This window comes from Myotis yumanensis, unplaced genomic scaffold (genome assembly GCF_028538775.1).
Source record: "Myotis yumanensis isolate MYYU_CA2020_CCGP unplaced genomic scaffold, mMyoYum1.0.hap1 SCAF_6, whole genome shotgun sequence".
Lineage (NCBI taxonomy): Eukaryota > Metazoa > Chordata > Mammalia > Chiroptera > Vespertilionidae > Myotis > Myotis yumanensis.
Window position 1 is genome coordinate 65,147,468 of NW_027223757.1, and position 26,483 is coordinate 65,173,950.

Genomic DNA, 26,483 nt, shown 5'->3' on the forward strand with positions numbered 1-26,483 from the left:
TTTATTTTTTCCACGGGGAACAATGGCTGCTAAATAGCTCTTGAGGAGTTTTTAAAACTAGACAAGCATTCTTTTTAGAATGGTTTTCCCTGAAGCAATCATAAAGTTTTCGCCAGTATCCCCGGGCAGCCGAACAGCCTGCTTAACAGCCAGGCCGTGCTTCTCATCCCTTTCTGCACCAGAAGAAAATTATTCTAAAGTATAATTGGAAGTAAATGTGGAAAGCTGTAGTGTTGTCTGCACTTGGGAAGCAATAGATTAGGAAGGAATCTTTATCATGGCTGTTACAAAGCACGTTCAGTCTTGGGACCATGAAAACCTGTATAAACACTTGCATGGAACAGTGGCAATTTAGGGGTGATGGTAAATAAATAAAGGACACATTCCTTTAAGATAGCCCTTGCTTTTGCTCTCTATATTGGATTTAAATCTAGTGAAAAAGATTCCTGAAACACTATTATTCACATATTTGTTTTTCAGTTGAATAGTTCACAGATGCCAAGGCTGGAAGGTACAAGATTATGAAATAAAAGCACTTAAGTAGAAGTATCCCATTTTTTATTGAAATATAATTTATATGTAACATTATTTTGGTTTCAGATATATGGAGTTATGATTCTATATTTATACAAATTGCAAAATGATCACCACAATAAGTCTACTTAACAGCCATCACCACACAGTTAAGATTTTTTTCATCTTGTGATGAGAACTTTTAAGATGTACTTTCTTAGCAACCTTTAAAGATATAATACAGTGTTGTTATTAACTACTAGGGGCCCAGTGCACGAATTCATGCACCTTGAATAGAACTGTGGGCCGTAAGGCTGCAGTGGGCACAGGAGCGGGTCTCGGCCAATCCTCTGCGCCCCTGCCCAGCCCCTCCTGCCACAGCTCCTGGTATGAACATGGGTGCACAGTCACTGTTGCTCACGCTGACAGCACCAGTCCTGCTCACACCCACTGATGGTGCAGAGCAATTGGGGCCAGCGCCAGCAGTGGGTGTGAGCAGGGCTGGCACCGTCAGTGGGTGCAAGCAACAGCTGCTGCCCTGATCACCCCTCAGGAGCAGGGGGAGGTGGTGAAGCTCTCAGGAGTGATCAGAGCTGGCAGTGGCCACTCGCACCCGCTGACGGCACCGGGTGATCGGGACTGGCACCGGGCGCCAGCAGCAGGTGCGAGCAGCGGCTCTGGTGCTGGCAGCAGGTGCAAGCACCAGTGGGACTGCAGCATGCAGGAACAAAGAATTTTCAGTAACCACAGGAGGTTCACCCCGATGACAGCGATTGGCGCCCAGCCTTGGTCTGGCGCCCCCGCTCACCTGCTTCACCATCCCACCACACCCAATGCCTGCCATGTTCTGCGCTCTGCCACCTGCTGCTGGTGCCCACCATGTTCCACATGCGCCCCCTGGTGGTCAGCGCACATCATAGCAACCAGTTGTTTCGTTGTTCCACCATTCAGTCTATTTGCATATTAGCCTTTTATTATATAGGATGGTCACCACACTGTACATTACATCTTTAGGACTTATTTATTCTGAAATGGAATTTTGTACCATCTTTACCCATTTTGCCCACCCTCTACCCCCTGCTTCTGTCAACTACCAATCTCTGAGTTTGTTTGTTTTAGATTCCACATATGAGTGTGATCATATGGTTTTTCTCTTTCTGACTTAGCATAATACCCTCAAGGTCCATCCATGATGTCACAGAAGGCAATATTTCCTTCTCTTATATGGCCGAGTAATATAACATTGTGTGTGCATGGGTGCGTGTATCACATCGTCTTTATCCATTCACCCATCAGTGGACTCTTAGGTTGCTTCCCTATGTTGGCTATTGTAAACAGTGCTGCAGTGAACATGGGGTCCATATATCTCTTTGATTTAGTGTTTTCATTTCCTTTGGATAAATATCCAAAGAGGAATTGCTGGATCACTTGGTATTTCTATTTTAATTTTTTTAGGAACCTCCATACTGTTTTCCATAGTGGCTATTCCAGTTTACAATCCCAGCAACAGTGCTACCCTAGTGTAGTGGTCGCCAACCGGTGGCCCGCAGACCACTGGTGGTCCATGAGGTCTGAAAGGTGGCTACCGCTGCCCTAGTCAACACTTCCTGTTTATTGATATATTGATGATAGCCATTCTGTGAGGTGATATGTCATTGTGGTTTTAATTTGTATTTCTGTCATGATTAGTGACATTGGGGATCTTTTCATCTATGGACCATCTGTATGTTCTCTTTGGAGAAATGTGTGTTTAGGTCTTCTGTACAATTTTAAATCAGAGTGTTTGGGGTTTTTTTGGTGTGAAGTTATATGAGTTCTTTATATATTTCGGATATTAACCTCTTATTGGATGTATCAGTGATGAATACTTCCATTTGGTAGGTTGTCTTTTTGTTTTGTTGATGGTTTTCTTGCAAAAACTTTTTAGTTTGATGAGTCTTATTTATTTTTTCATTTGTTTTCCTTGTCGTAGGAGATATATCAGAAAAAAATACTGCTAAGAGCAGTGTCAGAGAGTTTACTGCCTATGTTGTCTTTTAGGAGTTTTATTGTCCTGGGTCTTACATTTAAGTCTTTAATCCATCTTGAGTTTATTCTTGTATGTGGTGTAAGAAGGTGGTCTAGTTTCAATATTTTTGCATGTATCTGTCCAATTTACCCAATGCCACTTGTTGAAGAGAATGTCTTAACTCCATTGTATATTCTTGCCTCCCTTTGTCGTAGATTAATTGACCACAAAGGCATGGGTTTATTTCTGGGCTCTTTATTCTGTTCCACTGATTTATGTGTCTGTTTTTATGCTATTACCATGCTGTTTTGATTACTATAGCTTTTTAGTATAGTTTGATATTAGGTTGTATGGTACTCCCAACTTGGTTCTTCTTTCTCAAGGTTGCTGTGGCTATTCAGGGTCTTTAGTAGTTCCATACAAATTTTAGGATTATTTGTTCTAGTGCTCTGGAAATGCCATTTGCATTTTGATAAAGATTGCATTGAATCTATAGACAGCTTTGGGTAATATGGACATTTTAATGATATTAATTCTGCCTATCCATGAGCACAGTATGTGTTTCCATTTTTTTGTATCTTCTTTAATTTTTTTAATGTTGTACAGTTTTCTGACTGCAGGTCTTTTACCTCTTTGGTTAAATTTATTCATAGGCCCTGGCCAGTGTGGCTCATTGGTTGAGCATTGTCGTGTACAACAAAAGGTCACTGGTTCCATTCCCAGTCAGGCACATGCCCATGTTGTTGGCTCAATCCCTGGTCAGGGTGGGTGTGAGAGGCAGCTGATCAATGTTTTTCTCTCACATCAATGTTTCTCTCTCTCTTTCCCTTCCTCTCCTTTTGTCTCTCTCTCTAAAAAAAAGTCAATAAGAAACATTTTTTAAAAATTACTCCTAGGTATTTTATTTTTTTGATGCAATTACAAATGGGATTGTTTTAGTAATTTCTCTTTCTGATAGTTCATTGTTGGTGTATAAAAATGCAACCAAGCCTTGCCAGTGTAGCCAGTGGTTAAGCATCGACCAGTGAGCCAGAAGGTTGTGGTTTGATTCCTGGTCAGAGCACATGCCCCTGAGTTGCAGGCTTGATCCCTAGTAGCGGGTTTGCAGGAGGCAACCAATTTGTGATTCTCTCTCATCATTGATGTTTCTGTCTCTCCCTCTCCTTTCCTCTCTCTGAATTAAAACATATTTTAAAAATAATAAAATTAAAATGAAACCAACTGCTGAATATTAATTTTGTATCCTGCTACTTCAGTGAATATATTTATCAGTTGTAATAATTTGGGGTGGAATTTCTATAGGGTTCTATATGCATAGTATCATATATCACTGCAAATAATGACAGTTTTACTTTTCTTTCTTAAAAAATTTTTTTAATTAGTTTGAGAGAGAGGAAAGGGGTGTGTGGGGGTGGGGGGAGAGACAGACAGACAGACAGACAGACATCCATCTGCTGTCACACCTATTCACACATTCATTGGCTGACTTTTGCACGTGCCCCAACCAGGGATTGAACCTGCAACCCTGGTGCATTGGGACCATGCTCCAAACAGCTGACCTACCCAGGCAGGGCTTACTTCTTTTCCAATTTGGATGCCTTTTTTTTCTTTTTCTTTCCTGATTGCTCTGGCTAGAACTTTAAGTACAATGTTGAATAGTGGTAAAAGGAGACATCCTTGTCTTGTTCCTGATCTTAAGAAAAATGCTTTTAGTTTCCCCCATTGAGTATGATGTTAGCTGTGGGTTTGTTATATATGGCCTTTATTGTGTTCAGCTAGGTTCTCTTTATTCCCACTTTGCTGAGAGTTTTTATCATAATAGGTGCTGGACTTTATCAAATGCCTTTTTTGTATCTATTGACATGATCATATAATTTTATCCTTCATTATGTTTATGTGGTGTATCATGTTAATTGATTTGCGGATGTTGAACCAACCTTGAGTCCCAGGAATAAATCCCATTGGATTATGATCTTCTTTTTGTTTCAGTATTTTCAGTTTTATGATAAAATGCACATGCAACTAAGATGTGATGTCATTTCTTTGCTCTAATTGCATTCAGTACTCGCTGCTGAGCAGCTTTCTTTTCTTTTGCCATCTCAACAAACCCCTCACATGTTTCATGCAGTACTTCTTCGTCCTGCTACTTCCCCCCACCTTTCAGGTTACTTAGTGGGTATGTTTACAAAGCTTGTTACAAAAGCTTCTGTTCTGTAGTCCAGGGTGTGAAGTCTGTGCATGGACCTTCAAATTGTTCTGAAGGTGTATCATTGTCTGCCTGGGGCACCACTCCATGCTCTCTAAAATTTACCAAAAGCCTTTTTGTTATATCATCTTTTTGATGAGGGTCAAGTTTTTGAAAACTCTTTGCTTTGCAGTAACATCTTTGGTGGTTCTCTTGACTCCAGAAGAATGTGTGTTGTAGCTGTAAACTTCCCATCTTGAATTTGTTCCAGCAGGGAAGAGGTTCACAGCTTTACTCCGTAATTTCAGATCTTCTCTGAGCAATTCTCACTGCCATTTCCACCACTGCCAGTTGATTTCTCTGCATTCTTTAGATCAGCGGTTCTCAACCTGTGGGTCACGACCCCTTTGGCGGTCGAACGACCCTTTCACAGGGGTCGCCTAAGACCATCCTGCATATCAGATATTTACATTATGATTCATAACAGTAGCAACATTACAGTTATGAAGTAGCAACGAAAATAATTTTATGGTTGGGTCACAACATGAGGAACTGTATTTAAAGGGCCAGAAGGTTGAGAACCACTGCTTTAGATGCTTGTCATGCATGAGCCTCAGCTTCCTCTTTCTCTTTTCTAATTTGCTCATTTATTTCTTCTCCCCCGCCCCCCTCCCCACTTCTCTGTTGATGATATGTTTCATTCAAGCACTGTAAACTTGCTAGTTCAAGGCAATCACAGTTAACCCACTATGCCTCGTTATCAGAAAAGTGATTTCAGGTCTTGCATGAGTTTCAAAGTTTTTGCCTTTCCATTATAATGTCTTTTCTGGGTATGTTTTTCCTTCTTTGCCAAGTAGTACATGTTGTCTAATTTCTTCCTCTTCTTTCTCTTCAGCTAAACAAGCAACTTCTCATTAAGCTTGTCTGTGATTTTCTTTAGCTTCTTGCTCCTTCTATTTTGCTTCTGCTTTTGCTTTCTTTTCTGCTTCTTTCTTGGCCTTTTCTTCTGTAATTTTTTATTCTTGGATTATAACTATATGCATTGTCAACTACTGTTCATATCCTGTCCATTTCCTCTTTTTCCTTTGTGCTCTTGTTGCTCCGTTCTGCTTTTAAGTCCTCCCCTCATCAGGACACTCTGCTTTTCTTCTTCTTCATCTAAATAAGAAAATTCTCTCCAAGAATAAAAAGTATACCAAAAAGAATAAAATACATCTATATCTTCAAATGATGAATTCATATCACCAAGTTTAGGGAAACATTTTTTTTATTTGACCATCTGGAATTTCTTTCAAACACAGGAAAAGACTTGGAAGAAATTATCCTTTGCTTCACTTTGAGAAGGAACCAAGTTATCAAAAGTAGGATCTACACTGTTAAACGCTGGTCTTTTCACTGGGTCGGATAACATTTCATAAGCTTTAGCAATGCAAGTGAAGTGGTCATTATCTCCTTCTCTCCTTGGTGCACCAGCTGCGTTCCCTTTGTCTGGGTGATGCTTTAAAGCCTTTGCTTTATGAGCTGCCGATCTGTGTCCCTGGAGCTTTGTATCTTACATGGCCCCGTCCAAGTGCTGCCTGGTGGTCTTGGTGCTGTCAGGCGTTGGATCAAGTGTTTTCAGCGTAGAAAATTCTTCTAACTGCAATTCTTCATCTTCTGATTCTGCTGATAACTCCTTCATATCCTCCAGTTCCTGAAAAGAGGCAGAAGCATTTCTGTTTCTCTTAACAAAAGCTTCAGTCCATCTTCCCACAGGTTCCCATTGGCAGTGTTGAGGCTGTGATTGGAAATGTTAAGAGCGGCTTCAGTGTATGGCTTGGAATAAATCAGCGGTCAGAGGGTGGGCGATGGCAGGGCCTTGGCCACTGCAGTGCTCACAGGAGCAGCATGGTGTCCCCGGGGCCAGCCTGCGTCCTAGGTGGAGGGCACGTAGCATCACCCCTCCTCGCCCCAAGTTCTTCCTACCTCCTGTTCTGAGCCTCCGCCTTGGCTCTACAATGGCCTGTAGGGTCTTTTTAATGTATTGCTGACTTTGGTTTGCTAGTATTTGTTGAGGATTTTTGCTTCTATGTTCATCAGGGATTGGCTTATAATATTTTTTTTTTTTTTTTTTTTTGCTAATGTCTGTGAATTTGATCAGTGATGCTGGCCTTGTAAAATGAGCTTGGGAGTCTTCCCTCCTCTGGAGTTATTTGGAATGGTTTGAGAAGGATTGTTACTGAGCCAACATGTATTATTTCTTGTCTTTTTCATAATAGGCATTCTAACAGGTGTGAGGTGATAGCTCATTGTGGTTTTTGATTTGCATTTTCCTGATGATTAGTGATGTTGAGCACCTTTTAATTTACCTGTTGGCCATTTATACGGGAAAGTAAGGGACTCAAAATAGCCAAAACAATCTTGAAAAATAACAAGGTTGAAAGACTTACACTTCCTGATTCGGAAACTTATTATAAAGCTTACAGTAGTCAAGACAGTGTGGTACTGGCATAAACATGTGAATCAATGGAAATAAATCCAAAGTCCAGAAATAAACTTACACTTATGGTCAGTTGATTTTTGCCACAGGTGCCAAAACCATTCAATAGAGAAAGAATAGTCTTTTCAAAAAATGTACTCAGAGTTATAAATATATTCAAAGCCATTTAATCATATCCTTAAAAGGCTAATTTGATTCTTAGGATATATTCCCAGAAGTGGGATTGCTGGAGAAAATGACAGCTCCATTTTTCATTTTTTTGAGGAAACTCCTTATTGTTTTCCATAATGGCTGCACCAGTCTGCTTTCTTTTTTATATTATTCGTATATATTTTTATTGGTTTCAGAGAGGAAAGGGGAGGGAGAGAGAGATGGAAACATCAATGATGAGAGAGAATCATTGATCGGCTGCCTCCTTCATGCCCCCTACTGGGGATGGAGCCCGCAACCTAGGCATGTGCCCTTGACCAGAATCAAACTTGGGACTCTTCAGTCCGCAGGCTGATGCTCTATCCACTGAACCAAACCAGCTAGGGCACCAGTCTGCATTCTTATCAGCAGTGTACTAGGGTTCCCTTTTCTCCACATCCTCCCCAGCATTTATTGTTTGTTGACTTATTAACGTTAGCCATTCTGGCAGATATGAGGTGATACATCTCTGATAATTAGTGACCTTGAGCATTTTTCATATGTCTCTTGGGCATCTGTATGTCCTCTTTGGAGAAATTCTAGTCAGGCCTTTTGCCCATTTTTTAAATAGGATTGTTTATCTTTCTGGTGTTGAGTTGTATAACTTCTTTATATATTTTGGAGATTAACCTCTTATCTGATGAATCATTGGCAAATATGTTCTCCCATCCTGTGGGTTACCTTTTTGCTTTGCTGATGGTTTCTTTAGCTATGCAGGAGCTTTTTGATCTGATGTAGTCCCATTTGTTTATTTTCCCTTTCCCTCGGAGACATATGGGCAAAAATATTGCTCCAAGAGATGTCTGAGATTTTACTGCCTATGTTTTCTTCTAGGTATCTTATTTTTGTTGTTGTTGTTGCAATGGTAAATGGGATTGCTTTTTTAGTTTCTCTTTCTGAGAGTTCATTATTGGGATATAAAAATGCCATTGATTTCTGGATGTCGATTTTGTATCCTACTACTTGCCAAATTTATTTATTAAATCTAATATTTTAAGGTGGGTTCTTTAGGGTGTTCTATATACAGTACCTTATCATCTGCAAATAATGACAGTTTTACTTCCTCCTTTCCAATTTGGATGCCTTTTATTTCTTCTTTTCTGATTGTTGTGGCTATGACTTCCAACACTGTGTTGAATAAGAGTAGTGAAAGTGAGCATCCCTGTCTTGTTCCCGATCTTAAGGGAAACAATTTTTGCCTATTGAGTACTACGTTGACTATAGGTTTTTCATGTATGGCGTTTATCATGTTGAGGTATGATTCCTCTATTCCCACTTTGTTGAGAGTTTTCATCTTTATGGGTGCTGGATTTTGTCAAATGCTTTTCCTGCATCTATTGATATGATCATGTGTTTTTACCCTTCATTTTGTTTATATGATGTATCACATTTATTGATTTGCAAATATTGTACCAACCTTGCATCCCTGGAATAAATCCCACTTGTTCCTGATGTATGATCTTTTTAATATATTGCTGGGTCCAATTTCCTAATATTTTGTTGAGGACTTTAGCATCTATGTTCATCAGGGAAATTGGCCTATAATTTTCTTTTTGTGTAGTGTAGGGTTTGGAATTAGGATATGCTGGCCTCCTAAAATTAGCTTGGGAGTCTTGTGAATTTTTTGGGATAGTTTGAGGAGGATTGTGTGATTTTCAACTATAAGTTTATTTAATGGGTGAAAGGCTATTGGTACTATTTCTTCATGAGAGCTTTGATAGCTTATGTCTTTCAAGGAAGTTGTCCATTTTTATATTTTGAAATTTATTGCCATAAAGTTGCTCATAATACTTTGTTATCATTTGAATGTTTTATAGAATGTGTACTGCTACTCTCTCTCATTCTGGTATTGGTAATTTGTGTGTTCTCTCTTTTTTTCCCTAAGTATGGGTAGATATTACCAATTTTATTGACCTTTTCCCCCTAAGGGCATGGTTTATATTTCACTGATCTCTATTGTTTTCCATTTCTATTTCAGTGATTTTGGCTCTTTAATTTATTCATACCTTTTTTTACTATTCACTTTGGGTTTCATTTACTCTTCCTATTGTATAAAGGTAGGAACTTAAGACATTGAGTTAAGACCTTTCTTTTTATCTAATACAAGTGTTTAGTACTTTAAAAAATACTCATTTTCCATGTAAGTACTGCTGTAGATGCCGTCCATAGATTTTGGTGCCTTTTTCTGTTTTCGTTCCCTTTTGATTCTTCCTTTGGGCCATATCTTTAGAATTATGTTGTTTAGTTTCCAAATATTAGATTTTCCAGATGTCTTTATATTATTGATTTCTATTTTAATTCCATGTGGTCAGAAAAATATTTGTACAATTTGTATTCTTTTTAATTTATTGAGACTTGATTCATGGCCCTGCCATAAGCTTATCTCAGGTACCATGTCTACTTGAAAAGATTGTGTATTCTTCTGCCCTTGGGCGGCTTGCTCTGTAAATGTCAAGTTGGTTGTTGGTGTTGTCTGTCTTAAAGTACATCCTTATGGATTTTTTTTAAATTGTAAAATTTTCAGTTATTTCTTCAAATATACGTTTCTAGCCCCTTCTCCCACCTTTCATTCCTTTACTGTTTCTGTACTCACATACGTGTTTGTTTCCTTTTAGTAGTTTCTGTCATTGTCTTCTAATGTGTTATCATGTGTTAATCCTAGCCAGTAGGTTTTTCATCTCAAGACATGGTATTTTTCATCACAATGAGATCGCTTTGGGTCTTTTTATTTTATATTTTTAAATATATTTTTATTGATTTCAGAGAGGAAAGGAAAGAGAGAAAGATAGAAACATCAATGATGAGAGAGAATCATTGATTGGCTGCCTCGTGCATACCCCCTACTGGGGGTTGAACCCACAACCTGGGCATGTTCCCTGACTTGGAATCAAACAGTGACCTCCTGGTTCATAGGTCAATGCTCAATCACTGAGCCACTGTGGCTAGCACTTTAGGACTTGTCTTCCATATCTCTACTTGGCATGTTCAATCTTTCCCCTACCTTTCTGAATATATGAAGAATATTTATAATGTTTTAATGCCCTTGTTCTATAATTCTGCCACCAGTGTCATTTCTGGGTTTGTTTCTGTTGACTGATTTTTCTTTTAATTACAGGATTATAGTTTCTTGCCTCTTTGTACACATGGGAATTTTTGTATCAGGCATTTTGAATATTTTGTTGCTAGGTACTATAAAGATACATGTTTATTTGTGTTATGTATTATGTATACCGTACATTTACACACACATCCAGATTAGGAGTGAAGCGCATCTGAACCGCCTCCCTTTTATGTGTATTTTACATTTTTCTGGGATACAACTAAGTTATTCAGAAGCATTGTGATCCTTTCCGGGCTTGCTCTTAAAGGTTTGATAGGCAACCTTTAGGTTAGGGCTAATGTGACCCCACAGTGAACACAACGATCTTCCAGCTCCTCTTCCAGGTGCCCCAACTACCATTTCACTCTGGCTGTTGGGAATGTGACCTAACCCAGCCCTGAGTGAGCTGCAAGAACCAGCCCACCTGCTTCTCTCCAGGCTCTTTCCTGGGGCGCAGGGTTACAAGAGCATTTTCTGATCTCCAGTTGGACGTGAGTGGAGCCCTCTGCAGGCCAGCAGCTCTGGCGCGTTCTCTCTCTCTCTCTCTCTCTCTCTCTCTCTCTCTCTCTCTCTCTCTCTCTCTCTCTCTCGCTCTGTACTGTGGATTTCCCCAGCTCGGCCTCCTGGGATTCTCTGCTGTCTCCTCAGCTTTAGGGCCTGCAGAGCTGTGAGCTCCCTCCCCATGGTGGAGCCTGTGGGCTACTCCCTTCAGACAAGAAGCTGAGGCAAATGTAGGACTTGTGTTTTTCTTTTCTTTTTTTCTTTTTCAGAGACCTTTGTCCTGCACGCCTCTTTTCCAATGTCTAGAAATCATTTTTTCAAACATTTTCTCTAGATTTAGGTAAGACAGTAGGGAAACCCAGCCCTTGTTGCTCCATCTTGTCCCCAAGTGGAAATTACTTGGACTTTGAATGTCTTCCAAATGTTTCCATTTATTAATCAATAAGCACCTACTAAAGCAGGCCCTGTCCCTCTGACTGAGAGGAGCTATATCCTTACTCGTCCCCCATGCCACTGCAAGTCAGGAAATGCTGCATTCACAGCATAACCAGGTTTCATTTGTATTTTATTTTTTATACAACGGACCAGGACAGAGGATCCTACGCCCATGATTTTTGTAAGGCTCATAGTATCTCAATAGCCGCTGCAAACATCTTTAAAGCTAAATTAATTTCATTAAAAATAGTGAAGGGGAAATGTAATATTTGAGGCATATATAGTTTGAAATGAAGACAAATCAAGATATCCGTCTTGGGTTGAAAGCAATGGTTTAGGAGCTAAAAGTCCTGCTTCCAGAGGGAGAGCTCTCTCCCAGGCTTCACAGCAGGTCACATGATTCCCCAAAAGGCAACCAGGGCTTGGCCTAGTTAACATTGTCCCTGTGTGCTGTGCTCCCTGTGACCTGCCTCCTTTGAAGGGCTCACTGAGCTGGAGCCTGGCAGAGAAAGTGGGAGTGGGAGTGAAGAGCATCTGAACTGCCCCACCCCTCAGCGTGATAGAAAATAGACAACCACTTGGCTCCTATGGTCAGCTGCCCACTCAGACCTGTGCAGGGTGCCAGCCTTGCAGGCCCATCCCCTTGTCCAGGGAATCCAGGAAAGGGCCTTGGAGCAACAGTGATCAGCCCCACTGCTGGCTGGCTGCTCTGCTTCAAGCTGCAGACTTGCCATGGGACTCTGCTTTAAAAGCTAAAGGATATCCCTGCGCCGAGGAGAGCAAGAAAATAATCTGAATCTGAATCCCCGAGTGGTCACGATGCCATGAGGGTGCTGAGGTCTCAGTGGGGAATGAAGGAAATCAAGTTTGGACCCTGTATTTTTATGAGAATGAGGAAATACAACCAACACCATGAAAACCACGTGAGAAACAGACCAGCCCCTTCAGTGGGAGGGAGAAGGAAACAAAGCTGAAGCGTATTTACTAGCTCACAAAAAAAGCCAGGAACCTTTTACTACTAAAATCGGAGCTGACCTACTAGAAAAGTCACGCTGTGTGTGTGAATTTGAACCTTGGCTTTTGGTTGAGGCCTGTGGCTATTCTGTCTGAGGAGGCTTCAGACTTGTTAGCAAAGTGGCGGGAAACGCAGGTGGCCTGGCTGGCTACCTAGACTTTCACAAGCCCTTTCCCTGTCAGCCGAGGCAGGTGGCTAATCCCACCTGCCCCTCACGACATTGACAGTGGTATTATTTATACAGTGTAGTGTCTTTTGGAGGGAGCTTTGCAGTTAGTGTTTTTCCATTCACAAATTTTACGTCAGACACCGAGTTGAGAAGATACCGCACCTCGCTTGTAGATGAGAAACGGGGCAAGTTTCAGAATCAAGAAAGGTGAAGGGACTTGACCAGTGTCCCAGGTGCAGGGACCCAGGCAAAACCAAAAGGCTCCAAATTTCAGATTCTGTGGTCTTTCTGCTAGAACGTGCTGCCTCTCCCAGGGTTGGTGAAATGTGCTCGGACCAGTCCTCAGGCTCATGCCTTATGATCCTTTGTCCTGTCTCACTCGGCACACGCTGTACCAAGGTGTTTGTGTGTAGCTCAGTGGGAAGTTTTCCCATAAAGACAGCAGCGTCTAGATAGAACATGGGACTGGCCCGCCTTGCATCTGGAGAGGTTATGAGAATGCTGGTTGTGGTTTTCCTCACAGTTCCCCCATTACTGCCTCGTATGATGTGGGCCTTACTTTGCAAACTATACTTTTGCAAAAATAAGCATAAATCAATTCCATTAATGTAGAGAAGGGCAAAAGTTGCTAAGCAATGTTCCTAGGGATTGGTCCTCATAGCCTAACTTTAGTGTCAGCTTAGACATTAACAGCAGCGGGCTGGGCTTCAGGCTTTCATTTGTTTGCTCAGATAGCTTATAGAGTGTTTAATGGGAAAGCAAGGGACACTCTGTTAAACTACAGATTAAATAGTAATTATCTTTCCTATGACCAAACCATTGAAGGAAATTGACAATAATTTCCTTAAAAAAAAAAAAAGAAAAGAAAAGAAATATATCACCCAGCCTGCATGGCTCAGTGGTTGAGTGTCAACCTATGAACCAGGTCGGTTTCATCCCAGGTCAGGGCACATGCCCAGGTTGCGGGCTCAATCCCCAGTGTGGGCATGCAGGAGGCAGCTGATCAATTATTCTCTTATTGATGTTTCTCTTTCCCTCTCCTTCCTCTCTGAAATCAATAAAACTACGTTTTTAAATGAAATATAAAAAACCAAATTTATTAAATGGCTTAATATATCCTACATTGATTTCCAACCCACCCACATTTTTCAGATTGAACCAAATCAGAAATCAACCAACCGATTATTATTCATGTTCTAGCAAACTAACTTTCCTTTTATCCCTGTCTTCTAAACTCAAAGAAAACCACTGGTTTTGATAAGTGCACACAGAGATGTTAAAGGAGGCAGAACTGGGCGGGCTCTCACATAATTACCTCAAGCTCAATTAGGCTGAATGTGAATGCTTTTCCACTACATTTAGGTCTTAGTTGTCCCCAGAGTGTCAAATGTTGGGTGTGATGACTTCTGTGAAATAGCAGCTTGTAGAATCTACCCTTTATTATCAAGACTAGACGTTTTACAGATCCCCACCCCCACCCCGCCGGTGTACACCTCTGTGAAGGCACCGAGCCTGTTTTATTGTAATGACTGCTTTTCTTCTTGAGACTGTAATACAGGTGATGCTCCTTTTCAACTTTGTGAAGTAGGACCTGGCACATAGTAGCAGATAAAATTGCTCTTCATGTGACCAAAGTTTTATATAGAAAAAGAAAAGTATAACAATATTTTAAAGTCTCTCTCTTTTTGTGTTTTTTAAAAACTTCTCACAAAGGATTTGCTGTAAGCCTTCAAGTCATCTTGTCCAATCCAAAAGCTGTATTTAAGCGCCGTGGATCCCAGCCAGGGATGCAAGAATCTGACTTTCTAAAACAGATAACAACTGTTGAAGAACTGGAACCGAAAGCAAATAACTGCACCAAGGTATTCATGTCTCATGTGCTGCTTGATGTGGCTGCATGCTGGCACTGAGGCTGGCTACCCCAGAGATTTCCCTCCCTCCCTAGGTCCTTGTGTGGCACACTCGCACAGAGAAGGTCAATCTAGCCAACGAGCCCAAGTACCACCTGGACACAGTGAAGATCGAGGTGTAACTGGGAGCAGCAGTGGGTGTGGAAGAGGACGTTTGGAGGTTAGGCTACAGAGCATTCAGGTATTGTTCATTTTACTTCAGTACAACAGCCTTTATTGACATCTGATGGACATCTGTTTAAACAGAGCTTGTCAGTTAACATAAGCTAATCAGCTGGTATAAAATGTGTTTCTGTCTTCATTTGTTCTGCATGTTTTCTCTACAACTAAACTGGAAGATCTTTGTACAGTACAGCTAATGACACTGCAGGTACCATTTTTAGTATCTTATATACTTTTCTTTTTTTTCCCCATTTGGCCTTATAACTGGTAGAACTGAACAGGTTTTAGAAACAGATGACAGGTATTTTGTCCCCAATTCCTGACTTAGCAACATTAATTTATGTAAGGTTGGTGGCAGTATATACTGTAGGAAATGAAACCCACAAAAAAAGTCTATGGATTCATCTATTTAATATAGGGATAGAACATTTTGTCAATACTAGGCACCATAAAATGTAAACACAATTACTGTCATAAACCTGGATATACCTTCAAGGACTGAAAGTGGCTTTGTTTAGTTACCCTGTTTGCATATAGTGCAGAGAAAGGTCGTCATATTAGCACTATGTACATAAGAGATCCAAATTACAAGAGGCAGATAAAATTCAAATTCTTTTAAATATTTGTTAAACTAAGTTTTATAGTAACATCCAGGTTTATCTTCCTTTCACTAACCACGTTCCCTGTTAAGCACATCATAACAATAGCACAGTGAAGGAAATGATGAAATAAAAATTTTGATACACTAGAAAACAGTGCTCAGTGATACACTTACATTCTATTTATGATTAACCATTTGATCATACAGTACCTTCCTACAAGATTACTGGCTAATTTGGGGGTGGGGTTTATACTGTTAGAGGTATTACTAACATGATAACTATTTTCCTTATATGCAAACATTAGAGCTATAATTTTATTGAGTAAAACTGATTACGCAAGTTGATTTTGCAGCTTCTCAAATAATGTGGTTTATGAAGTTATGAGAACTATGAGCAAAGCTGCCCTGGACATGAAATAGTTTCTCAACCTGCTTTTCATCACATCAAATTTAATCAGTACAAACCAACACAGTCAATCAGATAATTCTTAATGTGAACAAATGGGGAAAAAGAAAAAATATATATATGTACATGAATAAACAGGGGAACTAGATGCATTTCAGCAAGGAATGTAGGTGGTAGCTCTGGATGAAACTCGTGTGCAGTCCTCACTTCCACAGTTGTGTGCTGAGAGTCTGACCCGATGAGCTTCCAGACCATCCTGCTGTCGTGCTGGGGGGCTGGGCAAAACCCAGCGCAGGGCTCGCACTGCCCATACTCATGCCAGCCATCTGCTGGTTCACCTGTGAGGTAACACAGGGCTCAGTTTAAGAAGCTCACTTATTTCTTTAACCACAGTTAGACATTTTTAAATAGTTACCCGATTTTATTGGAAGCTGCCTCAAAGAGATACTGAAGCTTAATAGCAATTAAAATAAGTATTTTTTTGTTCATGTAAAAATCAGTCAAAGCCAACCATGACATGTTTATTTCTCTGCAGAAAGCAACTACAGCTTTCTTCCCATTTTAGCACTGTACTATATTCATTTTCTAGACTTAATTTCTTGCCCCAAAAGATTAACCACAACTGAAAAAAAGAGCCAAAGCAATCTTTCTATTTGTATCTAGGTATAATGAGTCCACTGTTCTTTCAACTCAAGTATTGCTAAAAACTAAGGAAATTTTAGAAGGTAAAATACTCCAAAATTAGAAATTGAGTATTGTAGCTTTTATTAACATCTTAAATGGTTCTATATACTTTGTAAATATTAAAGAAAAGGTCAAACATCTAAAATTTTCATTATTTGATAAGGTATAAGATTTAATGTGTTTTCTTCCACTGGAGTCATGAATGTATATAAGCATCTTAACCCTTTCCTTGTGGTTCTTACCTCTAAGATGACAGGTTAAGGAAAGACAAGAGGATTAAGTACAGAGTGGAGTTAAAACCTATGCTCAGGGTTGGATTGTATTGTTTGCAGTTTTTCAAAGACACTAATGTGAATTACATCACTCTAATGAGGCATAAGTGTCTATAGTGGAGGATCACTTCTGATACTTACTCAAGGTTGTTTTAACCACCTTGTCGTTGGCCAATGGCTCTCATGCAGGGTGTGCTGGAGAACAGCCTTCATCAGGCCTTGAAGTAAGGGTCAACTCCTTCCTGGTTCATCCAGCACCTTAACCTGAGCTTACTTCAGCATTCTGGCACACACAAGCTGTTACTGCCACTTGGTACTTACCATTTTTTAGATCCCCAGAGATTAGAGACCAGTGTAATATAGATATTCTTTTAAATAGTAAAAATAACTTGGAGCATTCATAGGATATATAGTGATTTTGCTAATGTTGGTTAGAAATCACTATTGACTATTCCTTGCTCTCAAGGTGAAACACCTGACCAGAACATGTGCCAAAATGCTAGAAGCAGGTGGGATCTTATCAAAGAGGAGTGTAACGGGAAGAAAAGTCAGGACAGAGCACCTAATATAGAGAAACTCATTTGAAGAAGGTAGTGTATTGGTAATGTGTCCTATCTTGGCACTAAACTAACTTAAGTAGAAACAGGATTTTATAATATGAAGGGATGTCTGAAACAAATACGGACTTGTCCATATCTTATGGGAATTCTTGAACTAGTGGGTACTCTTTCTAAATATAAACCTAATTACAGGGTAAGTAAAAAGGAAATACAATGTTATATTTTTGAACAAAAAGATTTTTCATAAATCATGGACAGTAGCCTAGATTTTTTTCCCTAATTTATGAAAGCTACACCCCATCCCAAATTAGTAAAGACAGGTTGGTCCAAAGTAGACTACCAAATGCCCCACCAGGGAGCTGGGTTAAAGCGTGTTACTAATTTCAAAGGTGATAGGGAGTTTCTTAGGATGCCAAGATAATTTCTAGCTCTTATAACTAGATTACAGTTATATTGGAAATGAAAAAATACTTCACATTTCTTTATAGAATATCAAGTAGGGACAAAGATAGATCATTTGTCTATCTGATATAACTTCATTATCCCTCTTGTTTCTACCAGATTAGATTTAAATACAAATAAAACAATTTAGAAAGTCTGATTTCTTCAATTCTGGATACAGTGGAGAATAAATGACCCTTACCTGAGACAGGTTCCACGGGGGCTGTTGAGCTTGAGGCAGGCCAAACTTACTTGGGGGTGCACCCATCTGTCCAACCATTCCTCCTTGGGGGGCAATCACATTCTGAGGCAGTGGCATCACACCAGTTTGTGCATTTCCCATAAACCCATTGGGGATGGGCATGCCCACCATCATGCTTGCACTCTGTCCCATCACATTGCCCATAAGGCCAGGAGCTGCAGGCACAGGTACACCCATTGATGGAAAACCTTGAAATGCAGTCGGTGCTTGTGAGGTAAATGGTATATTTGTGGGTCCCATAAATACACCTGCATCATAAGAACCATGAAAAGAAAATGAAGAGAACAGGGCTACTGTATACAGCTGCACTCAATTCTATAATCACAGAAAAACAATTACCATTTTTCTGAACTACCCATAGCAAAACTTTAAATCTGGTCTGGCTGCTCCTACTGCTCAGACCAATTCATAGCCTACACTCTCAGAGCTGGTTATTTCCAGAAGCAGACAAATCAGTTATGAACCTGAGCAATTTTAATTAGAATAAATACATGGATAGAAAAATATCCATTGTGAAGACCAACCTGCATAGCATGAGATGATGTGCTGTTTCTGCTAACCTAAACCACTGGTCTCCCACTACCAAATACACAGGTGCAAGTTCACTGTGCCTGGCTTTAAGGGAAGCAGGTGGGATCTCATTATTTTAAAAGAGGTAGTCTGACAGATTAAAACTGTGTAAACAACAAATCTTACCTTGCTAGTATTTATTATAATTATTTTTTAAATCTCAAACCTTTTTTTGAATTCATGTAATAATTCAGACTGCTTATTGTTTACTTGCAGAGAAAATACCATGCTGTACATACAGTTATACACTTCATGCAAATCAAATTTAAATAATTATTCAAAGATAATCTATGTCCTAAAAGCTTGTGAAACATTAAGTGATATGTGAACAGCTTGTTAATCTAAATGAATAAAGTTCTGTGACTCCTGTACCTGCTTTTTAATTCTAATGCTTTATTCATTTCAGTTTTGTAGTTGTGTAAATTGCAACAACAAAAGCACTTATTACATAGAAAAATGGGGAAGAAACATAATTGATATATTATAACCACAAAGGCTCACTTCCAGTAATGCCACTGCAGTCCCTGAAAGCAGACTTCAAAAAGAATTACCAGGAGCGCTCTGTGGCTGCACGGTCCCTGCGCCATACAGGGACAAGATGGAGTCTTTGGAAAGTTGTTTCTTTGTCACCTCTTCTGACTTGGTCGTTTGTTCCGTGAATAGATCCAGATCCCCAGATGTTACTGTAGACACAGTGGCGGCTGCTGGTACAGAGGACGTCCCCTGAGACAAATACCAAAACACACTATCGAATTGTGCATACTAAAACATGACTCATCCATTACTTAAAATCCACGTGAAGTTATGAAATTAGAAATTCAACAACTTGTAGAAGGTAAAATGGTGCATTAAAGAGGATCATTCACAATCCCACACAAAAACATTTAGGATAAAGGTATGATATGTACTATTTTGAATATATTAATGTAGAAAAGGTAGATTCAAACTCTTCGAGCGAGCGTCCGGCTCGTTTGATTGTGGCTTTAAAAAACATGTTTATTGATCTCAGAGACGAAGGGGGAGGGAGAGAGAAACATTCACGATGAGAGAGAATCATGGGCCCTAGCCAGTGTTGCTCAGTGGATAGAGCATCGGCCTGAGGACTGAAGGGTCCCGGGTTCGATTCTGGTCAAGGGCTTGATCCCCAGTGGGGGGGTGTGCAGGAGGTGGCCGACCCACGATTCTCTCCCATCAGGGATGTTTCTATCTCTCCCTCTCCCTTCCTCTCTTTCTAAAAATCAATAAAAATGTATTTTTTAAAATAAAAAACTCTTACTAGTACATAATAAATTTTGTTTACCTGCTAGACTGATGCTGAGTTTTTGCATCCCATCCTGACCACAATGGGGTCAACAGGTAGGGGATGTGGCTGCTGTCTGAGCATCACCATTCCCAGGAGGTGCTCAGGCATCTCCCTTAGCAACTACTTCAAGGAACTGGTATCCCTTGGATTAAAGAACATTTCTACAACCACAGACTGTAAGAGGGTCCTGCAAAGGCTGCTTTTGTCCGGGGGTGGGGGGCGGAGGCTCTTCAAAAGCTGCATTGTGATATTCTTATAAACCTAATCTAGATCAGTTTTAACCACAACCTTAGAATGCTTCTAATCTATCCAAAAATGAAGGACAGCAATACTTTAACCACCCCCACTTTCAACCATATCTTGTATTCCACTTTTGGACAAGGGGCAAATGAACACAAATGCAAAGAAATGTAGACTTCAATACAAAACAAAAATTTTCACTTAATCTCTATCTTGCATACAGGTAGTACAGTGGAACCTTGGTTCTCAAATTTGTTCCAGAAGAACTGTACAAGAAGTGATTTGTTTGAAAATGGAATCATTTTTTCCCATTAGAAATAATGTAAATTGAATTAATCCATTTTAGAAACTCAAATGATTCTCCATTTTAACCTTTCTTGTATACAGTGCTTGCCAGCAAAAGTTATGCACACACACTCCTCGTCATGGCGATACTTAAGCGTTAAATGGTCTGCATTGTTCCCCTTTGCTGCTCTGATACTAAGCAGAACACATGAAGTACATCAAAGCCTCAGATGTGAAGTCTAATTCTCCAAGCAGGTGCAGAGCAATTCATACTCCAATGGTATCTAAAGAAGTCTATGAGATAAAATAACCTCACTAGAATGTTAGACCAAAAGAAACTGCTTTCCCCATAAAGTTCTTTTCTGAAAATAAACATTAATGATAAAGATCCATTTAAACTATTCCTAAGGAATATTCTCAATTCTAGTGGTAATTATACAGTGCTATCATAATATGTGTAATAAAAATACATGTAATTAGTCTTCTCAATAAGACATAACCTCTATCTTATTAAAACGTTCCATCCAAACAATTCCTATTGGTCCAGTTTTTCTAGAGAAAAGGAAATATTTTACCTCAAAAATTATGCTGTAATGAACCAAACTAGTTGCTTATTTGTAAAGTGTAAGTTTAGCATAGAATCTTAGTTGTATGCTTAAGGGTAATCAATATTTCTGAAAGTTCATGTATTTCACCTTAAAGAAAGACAAATACTGCATGACTGCATTTATCACTTATATGTGTAAAAAAATTTTAAAAAATTAAACTCATAGAAACAGAACAGAATGGTGGTTGCAGAGGCTGGGTATGGAGGAAATACAGGGAGCCTGAGCCTGGTAAAAGGGTACAAACTTTCAGCTATAAGATGAATAAGGTCTGAGGATCTAATGCATAACAACATGGTGACTACAGTTGATTAATCTATACTAGAGGCCCGATGCATGAAATTCGTGCAAGAGTAGGCCTTCCTTCCCCTGGTTGCCGGACCGGCTTCCCTTGCAGCCCTGTCTTCATCTGGTCTAATAAGCATATTACCCTTTTATTATTATAGACTAGGGGCCCGTGCACGAAATTCGTGCACTGGGTGGGGGGGGGGGGGGTGTCCCTCAGCCCAGCCTGCCCCCTCTCACATACTGGGAGCCCTCAGGCGTTGACCCCCATCACCCTCCAATCGCAGGATCGGCCCCTTGCCCAGGCCTGATGCCTCTGCCAGAGGCGTCAGGCCTGGGCAGGGGACTCTCATTTCCCCCCCGATCACTGGTTCTGCCCCCCGCCCAGGCCTGATGCCTCTGGCCCAGGCGTCAGGCCTGGGTAGGGGACCCCCAGACCCCTCCGATTGCTGGCTCCGCCCCTGGCCCAGGCCTGATGCCTCTGGCCCAGGATTCAGGTCTGGGCAGGGGACCCCCCTCTCCCCCCAATCACCAGTTCTGCCCTCGCCCAGGCCTGATGCCTCAGCCAGAGGCGTCGACCCCCATCACCCTCCGATCGCCTGATCGGCCCCTTGCCCAGGCCTGACGCCTCCGCCAGAGGTGTCAGGCTTGGACAGGGGACCCCCATCTCCCCCCGATCACTGGCTCTGACCCCGCCCAGGCCTGATGCCTCTGGCCCAGGAATCATGCCTGGGCAGGGGACCCCCAGCCCCCTCTGATTGCTGGCTCCACCCCCCGCACAGGCCTGATGCCTCGGCCAGAGGAGTTGATCCTCATCACCCTCCGATCGCCGATCACCGGATCGGCCCCTTGCCCAGGCCTGAGGCCTCCGGCAGAGGTGTCAGGCCTGGGCAGGGGACCCCCAGCTCCCACCATTCCCGGCTCTGCCCCTGCTACCCACGATCTCTGGCACCGCCCCTGCCAAGACCTAAGGCCTCTGGTGGAGGCATTAGTCCTGGGCAGGAGACCCCCAGCTCCCCGTGGTTGCAGGCTCCGCCCCTGCCTAGACCTAACGCCTCTGGCCAAGGCGTTAGGCCTGGGCAGGGGACCCCCAGCTGCCCAGGATCGCTGACTCCGCACCTGCTCCCCGCAATGGCTGGTTCCACCCCTGCCCAGGCCTAACGCCTCTGGCCAAGGCCTTAGGCCTGGGCAGGGGACCCACAGCTCCCCGTGGTTGCAGGCTCCGCCCCTGCCTAGACCTAACGCCTCTGGCCAAGGCATTAGGCCTGGGCAGGGGACCCCCAGCTGCCCAGGATCGCTGACTCCGCACCTGCTCCCCGCAATGGCTGGTTCCACCCCTTCCCAGGCCTAACACCTCTGGCCAAGGCCTTAGGCCTGGGCAGGGAACCCCCAGCTCCCCGCAGTTGCAGGCTCCGCCCCTGCCCAGGCCTAACGCCTCTGGCCAAGGCATTAGGCCTGGGCAGGGGACCCCCAAATCCCCGCGATCTCTCGCTCTGCACCTGCCCAGGCCTAATGCCTCTGGCTGAGGCATTAGGCCTGGGCAGGGGACCCCCAAATCCCCGCGATCTCTCACTCTGCCCCAGCCCAGGCCTGACGCCTCTGGCCGAGGCATTAGGCCTGGGCAGGGGACCCCCACCTCCCCGTGATCTCCCGCTCTGCCCCAGCTCCCCACGGTTGTAGGCTCTGCCCCTGCCCAGGCCTAACACCTCTGGCCAAGGCGTTAGGCCTGGGCAGGGGACCCTCAGCTCCCCGCGATCTCCCGCTCTGCCCCTGCCCAAGCCTAACGCCTCTGGCCGAGGCATTAGGCCTGGGCAGGGGACCCCCAGCTCCCCGTGGTTGCAGGCTCCGCCCCTGCCCAGGCCTAACGCCTCTGGCCAAGGCGTCCGGCCTGGGCAGCGGGGACCCGCAGCTGCAGCGGCCCCGCAATCGCGGGCTCTGCTTTAGGCCCAGGCAAGGGACCCCTAGCTCCCGGGACTGCCAGCTTCGCCCGTGCCCAGCTCCCATCGCTGGCTCCACCCCTACTTCCCGCTATCACTGGCCAGGGCAGCAAAGGCGCCCGATTCTCCGATCATGGCTGCCCCCCAGCTCTTAGTTCCTCCCTGGGTTTCCGATCACTGTCAGTGGCAGGGGGCTTCTTCCTGCTTTCCCTTTCGCCTCCCTGCATTGTGCCTACATATGCAAATTAACCGCCATCTTAGTTGGCAGTTAATTTGCATATCGCCCTGATTAGCCAACGAAAAGGGTAGCGGTCGTACGCTAATTACCATGTTTCTCTTTTATTAGATTAGATTGTATAATGGAAATTTGCTAAGAGAGTAGAACTTGTGTCCTTCCCCATCCCCCCAAAAAAGTAAAAATGTGTTAATTAACTTGATGGTGGGAATCCTTTCACAATGTATACATAATATCAAGTTGCCAGAAGCCAATTCCAGCATGTCAGCAAGGGCTGAATCATCTGGAATGGCAAGGGCATTTCCCCAAACCTGAAAAGGGATGATTGCTTGCTGCCAGACAGCTCATGGCATCTTAATCTGCATGTTATTACCTTCTGTTGGCCGAACATCTGAACAGCCGAAGGCAATTCGCCAATCTGACAATGGATTCTGTACCTAACCCTGGCCTTTGATGTGTATATCTACCTCGCTTAGGACAAATTGTGTTAATAAAAAGCAAGGGGTCCTGAGACAAGGAGAACTTAGTTCCTTTAGCTAAGTCTTCTCTGACTACCTATTATGCCTTTCAAAATTATGTTTCGTCTCTGGACTCTTATTTCATTTACGCACAGCCCTTCTCCAGATTTCTGAACCCTAGATGCCGGAACAAGAACCACCGGCATTATCAAGTCATTATGTTATGCATTTAAAATATTACAATTTTGTCAGTTATAGTATTTAATATATTAAATACTATACCTGAAATAGTATTTAAGGTATTAAACAATTTATAATTTTAATAAAGGCAAAAAAAGAAATTCCATGTAATGTTCAGAAGGCAATTCAAAATTTACCATTAACGCTTAAGAAAAAGTCCTGATCATTAATATTATGTTCTCAATTGTTTTTTTAAACATCACCAAAATAAAAAAGGAAGGTAGGTTTTAAGGCTAACTTAAAACAATTTATCTTCATAAAAAAGAATATGAATACTGAATTTGCTAGAATTTCTTATTCTGTTTTCCTGCAATCAGAAGTAAATAGTATCTTGGGGATGGCTCAATAGAGCATAAGAAAAGAAGTACTGGCTGCCAGTCAATAGTTATACACCCCCAGTTTAAAAACCTCAGAGGTAAGTGGCCTTTATGATCTCAGACAAGGCTGAAATAGTAGTCTGAGATTTCCTACTTGTTCATTCTAAACACTGTTGTTTACCTACAACAAAAGTTAGCAAACTTTAGACAGTGAATATTTAGGCTTTGTGGGTCATATAGTGTTGGAACTATTCAACTTGCTTTTTAGTAGGAAAGCAGCTACAGACAATATGCAAATGACTGGGAGTGGCTGTGTTCTAATAAAACTATGTGCAAACAAGCTGCAGGCTTAGTTTGCCAACCCCTGGACTAAAGAACAGGAGGCTTTCAAATCAGCAATGGAAATTCTGAAACTTTTCAGAAAGGAAATAAGTAGTGATTGTGTAAAACCACACTCTTACAACATACCTGAGCTGGGGGCATGACAGTTGCAGGTAAAGGATTAGAAATCATTGGTCCAAAGATGTCCAGATCATCATTCAGGGCTGGCACTGTGGTTGTGTTCCCATTGGTCACTGGTGCCTCAGCAGGACCATCTAAAAAGAGCATAGATTCTTGTCTTAAAGTAGAATCTCTTAGTACTTAAAACATGGCATTATTTTAAAAATATATGATTTAAAAAAAAGAACAGTTCAAAAAGTTGACAACAACATATATCTTCCCCTTCTACTCCAGGTTCTATCCCAGTGATGGCGAACCTATGACACGCGTGTCAGAGGTGACACACGAACTCATTTTTTTTGGTTGATTTTTCTTTGTTAAATGGCATTTAAATATATAACATAAATATCAAAAATATAAGTCTTTGTTTTACTATGGTTGCAAATATCAAAAAATTTCTATATGTGACACGGCACCAGAGTTAAGTTAGGGTTTTTCAAAATGCTGACACGCCAAGCTCAAAAGGTTCGCTGTTCTATCCCCTTACTCAAAGAAACCATTTCCAATTTTATTCTTCCAGATAATTTTATCCACCATATTCTATATCCAAATAGAACACATACATACATACACATACATACATATATATGCATATATATATATATATACACACACACACACACACCGAGGTGTATATATAAAGTTTTTAATAAATGGTGTCATATATTCACATTATTCTGTATCCTGATGCTCCCGTATGTGCCAGGTACTGTTCTGAGTACTTCACATATATTAACTCATTTAATCCCCATAACCTAATGAGACAGACACTACTTTTGAGTTGATTAGCTAAGCTAGGATCTGATACCATGTTCTTACAAACAATGCCTCTTCATAAATGGGTGTGTTTTGGATATCACTTCATAGCATGTACTAGTATTTCTACCACAGAAATAAATTTTGATGATTTTAAATGTCTGAAATGTTGCATTTTAAAGTTACTGTAAGGAAAAAAACTGGATAAAAAGAAAGAAAACATACACTGGTTCCATAGGAAGTATCCATAAAACTTGAAATAAACCATTTCTTGGCAGTACCAAGCCACTGAGCTCTAATGAGAAAGGAACTCTGATAGGGGGCAAACATTCTATTATCAGTTCCTACTTACCCTATCATTCATAAAACCTTTTAAAATATCTCCTTTTACATTAGTACAAAATTTACACAGTGTAAGGGTTGGAAATTGGAGTGGAGTGAGGGGGAGTTTCAGAGCATGGTATTCCAGGACATGGAACATCTCACATGGTTCTGTTTTTTGTGGCCACAACCAAGTAACAGTTCTGAGCATCATGACTCCAATCTCTGGGACTTATATCCTAATCAGGCTTCTATTTTAACAATTTACAATTTCATGTGGCCTCTCTTTGATGTAACATATGTTGTTAATGAATGTTCTACCATGTACTCAGTATTTCTACTACAACCCACAGAAACTCATAGGTTTCTTCTCTTTTTTTTGAAGTATAACTATAGAAATTGATATTATTCATTTCCCTGTTTGGAGCTTTAGGAAATCACAGATTAATTTCAGTGAATAAATTGTCACACTAAGATATTTTTTACTACCTAATTTATAAAAGAGTATGTAAAACCCACAAAAGTTAGTTTGGAAGAA

At 41.4% G+C, this 26,483-nt stretch overlaps 2 protein-coding genes and 2 pseudogenes across 3 annotated transcripts in view; 1 reads left to right on the forward strand and 3 right to left on the reverse strand.

Annotated features, from left to right (window-relative positions):
* The window catches only part of B3GAT2 (beta-1,3-glucuronyltransferase 2), a 56,697-nt gene extending 37,865 nt beyond the window's left edge, over positions 1-18,832 (forward strand). Inside the window, 2 exon segments of the mRNA XM_070418299.1 lie at positions 14,308-14,456; positions 14,540-18,832. Coding sequence (XP_070274400.1) covers positions 14,308-14,456; positions 14,540-14,626 — 236 coding nt within the window. The 3' untranslated portion in view covers positions 14,627-18,832.
* On the reverse strand, positions 1,276-5,407 carry LOC139012787 (dnaJ homolog subfamily C member 2 pseudogene; annotated as a pseudogene).
* On the reverse strand, positions 5,398-6,492 carry LOC139012788 (dnaJ homolog subfamily C member 2 pseudogene; annotated as a pseudogene).
* The window catches only part of SMAP1 (small ArfGAP 1), a 116,171-nt gene continuing 104,587 nt past the window's right edge, over positions 14,900-26,483 (reverse strand). For both annotated transcript variants that reach the window (XM_070418298.1, XM_070418297.1), the window contains 4 exons: positions 24,836-24,963; positions 19,014-19,185; positions 17,833-18,140; positions 14,900-16,011 (listed from right to left, as the gene is read on the reverse strand). In XM_070418298.1, the coding sequence (XP_070274399.1) occupies positions 15,877-16,011; positions 17,833-18,140; positions 19,014-19,185; positions 24,836-24,963 (743 nt within the window). In that variant the 3' untranslated portion in view covers positions 14,900-15,876. The remainder of the gene's footprint in view (positions 16,012-17,832; positions 18,141-19,013; positions 19,186-24,835; positions 24,964-26,483) is intronic.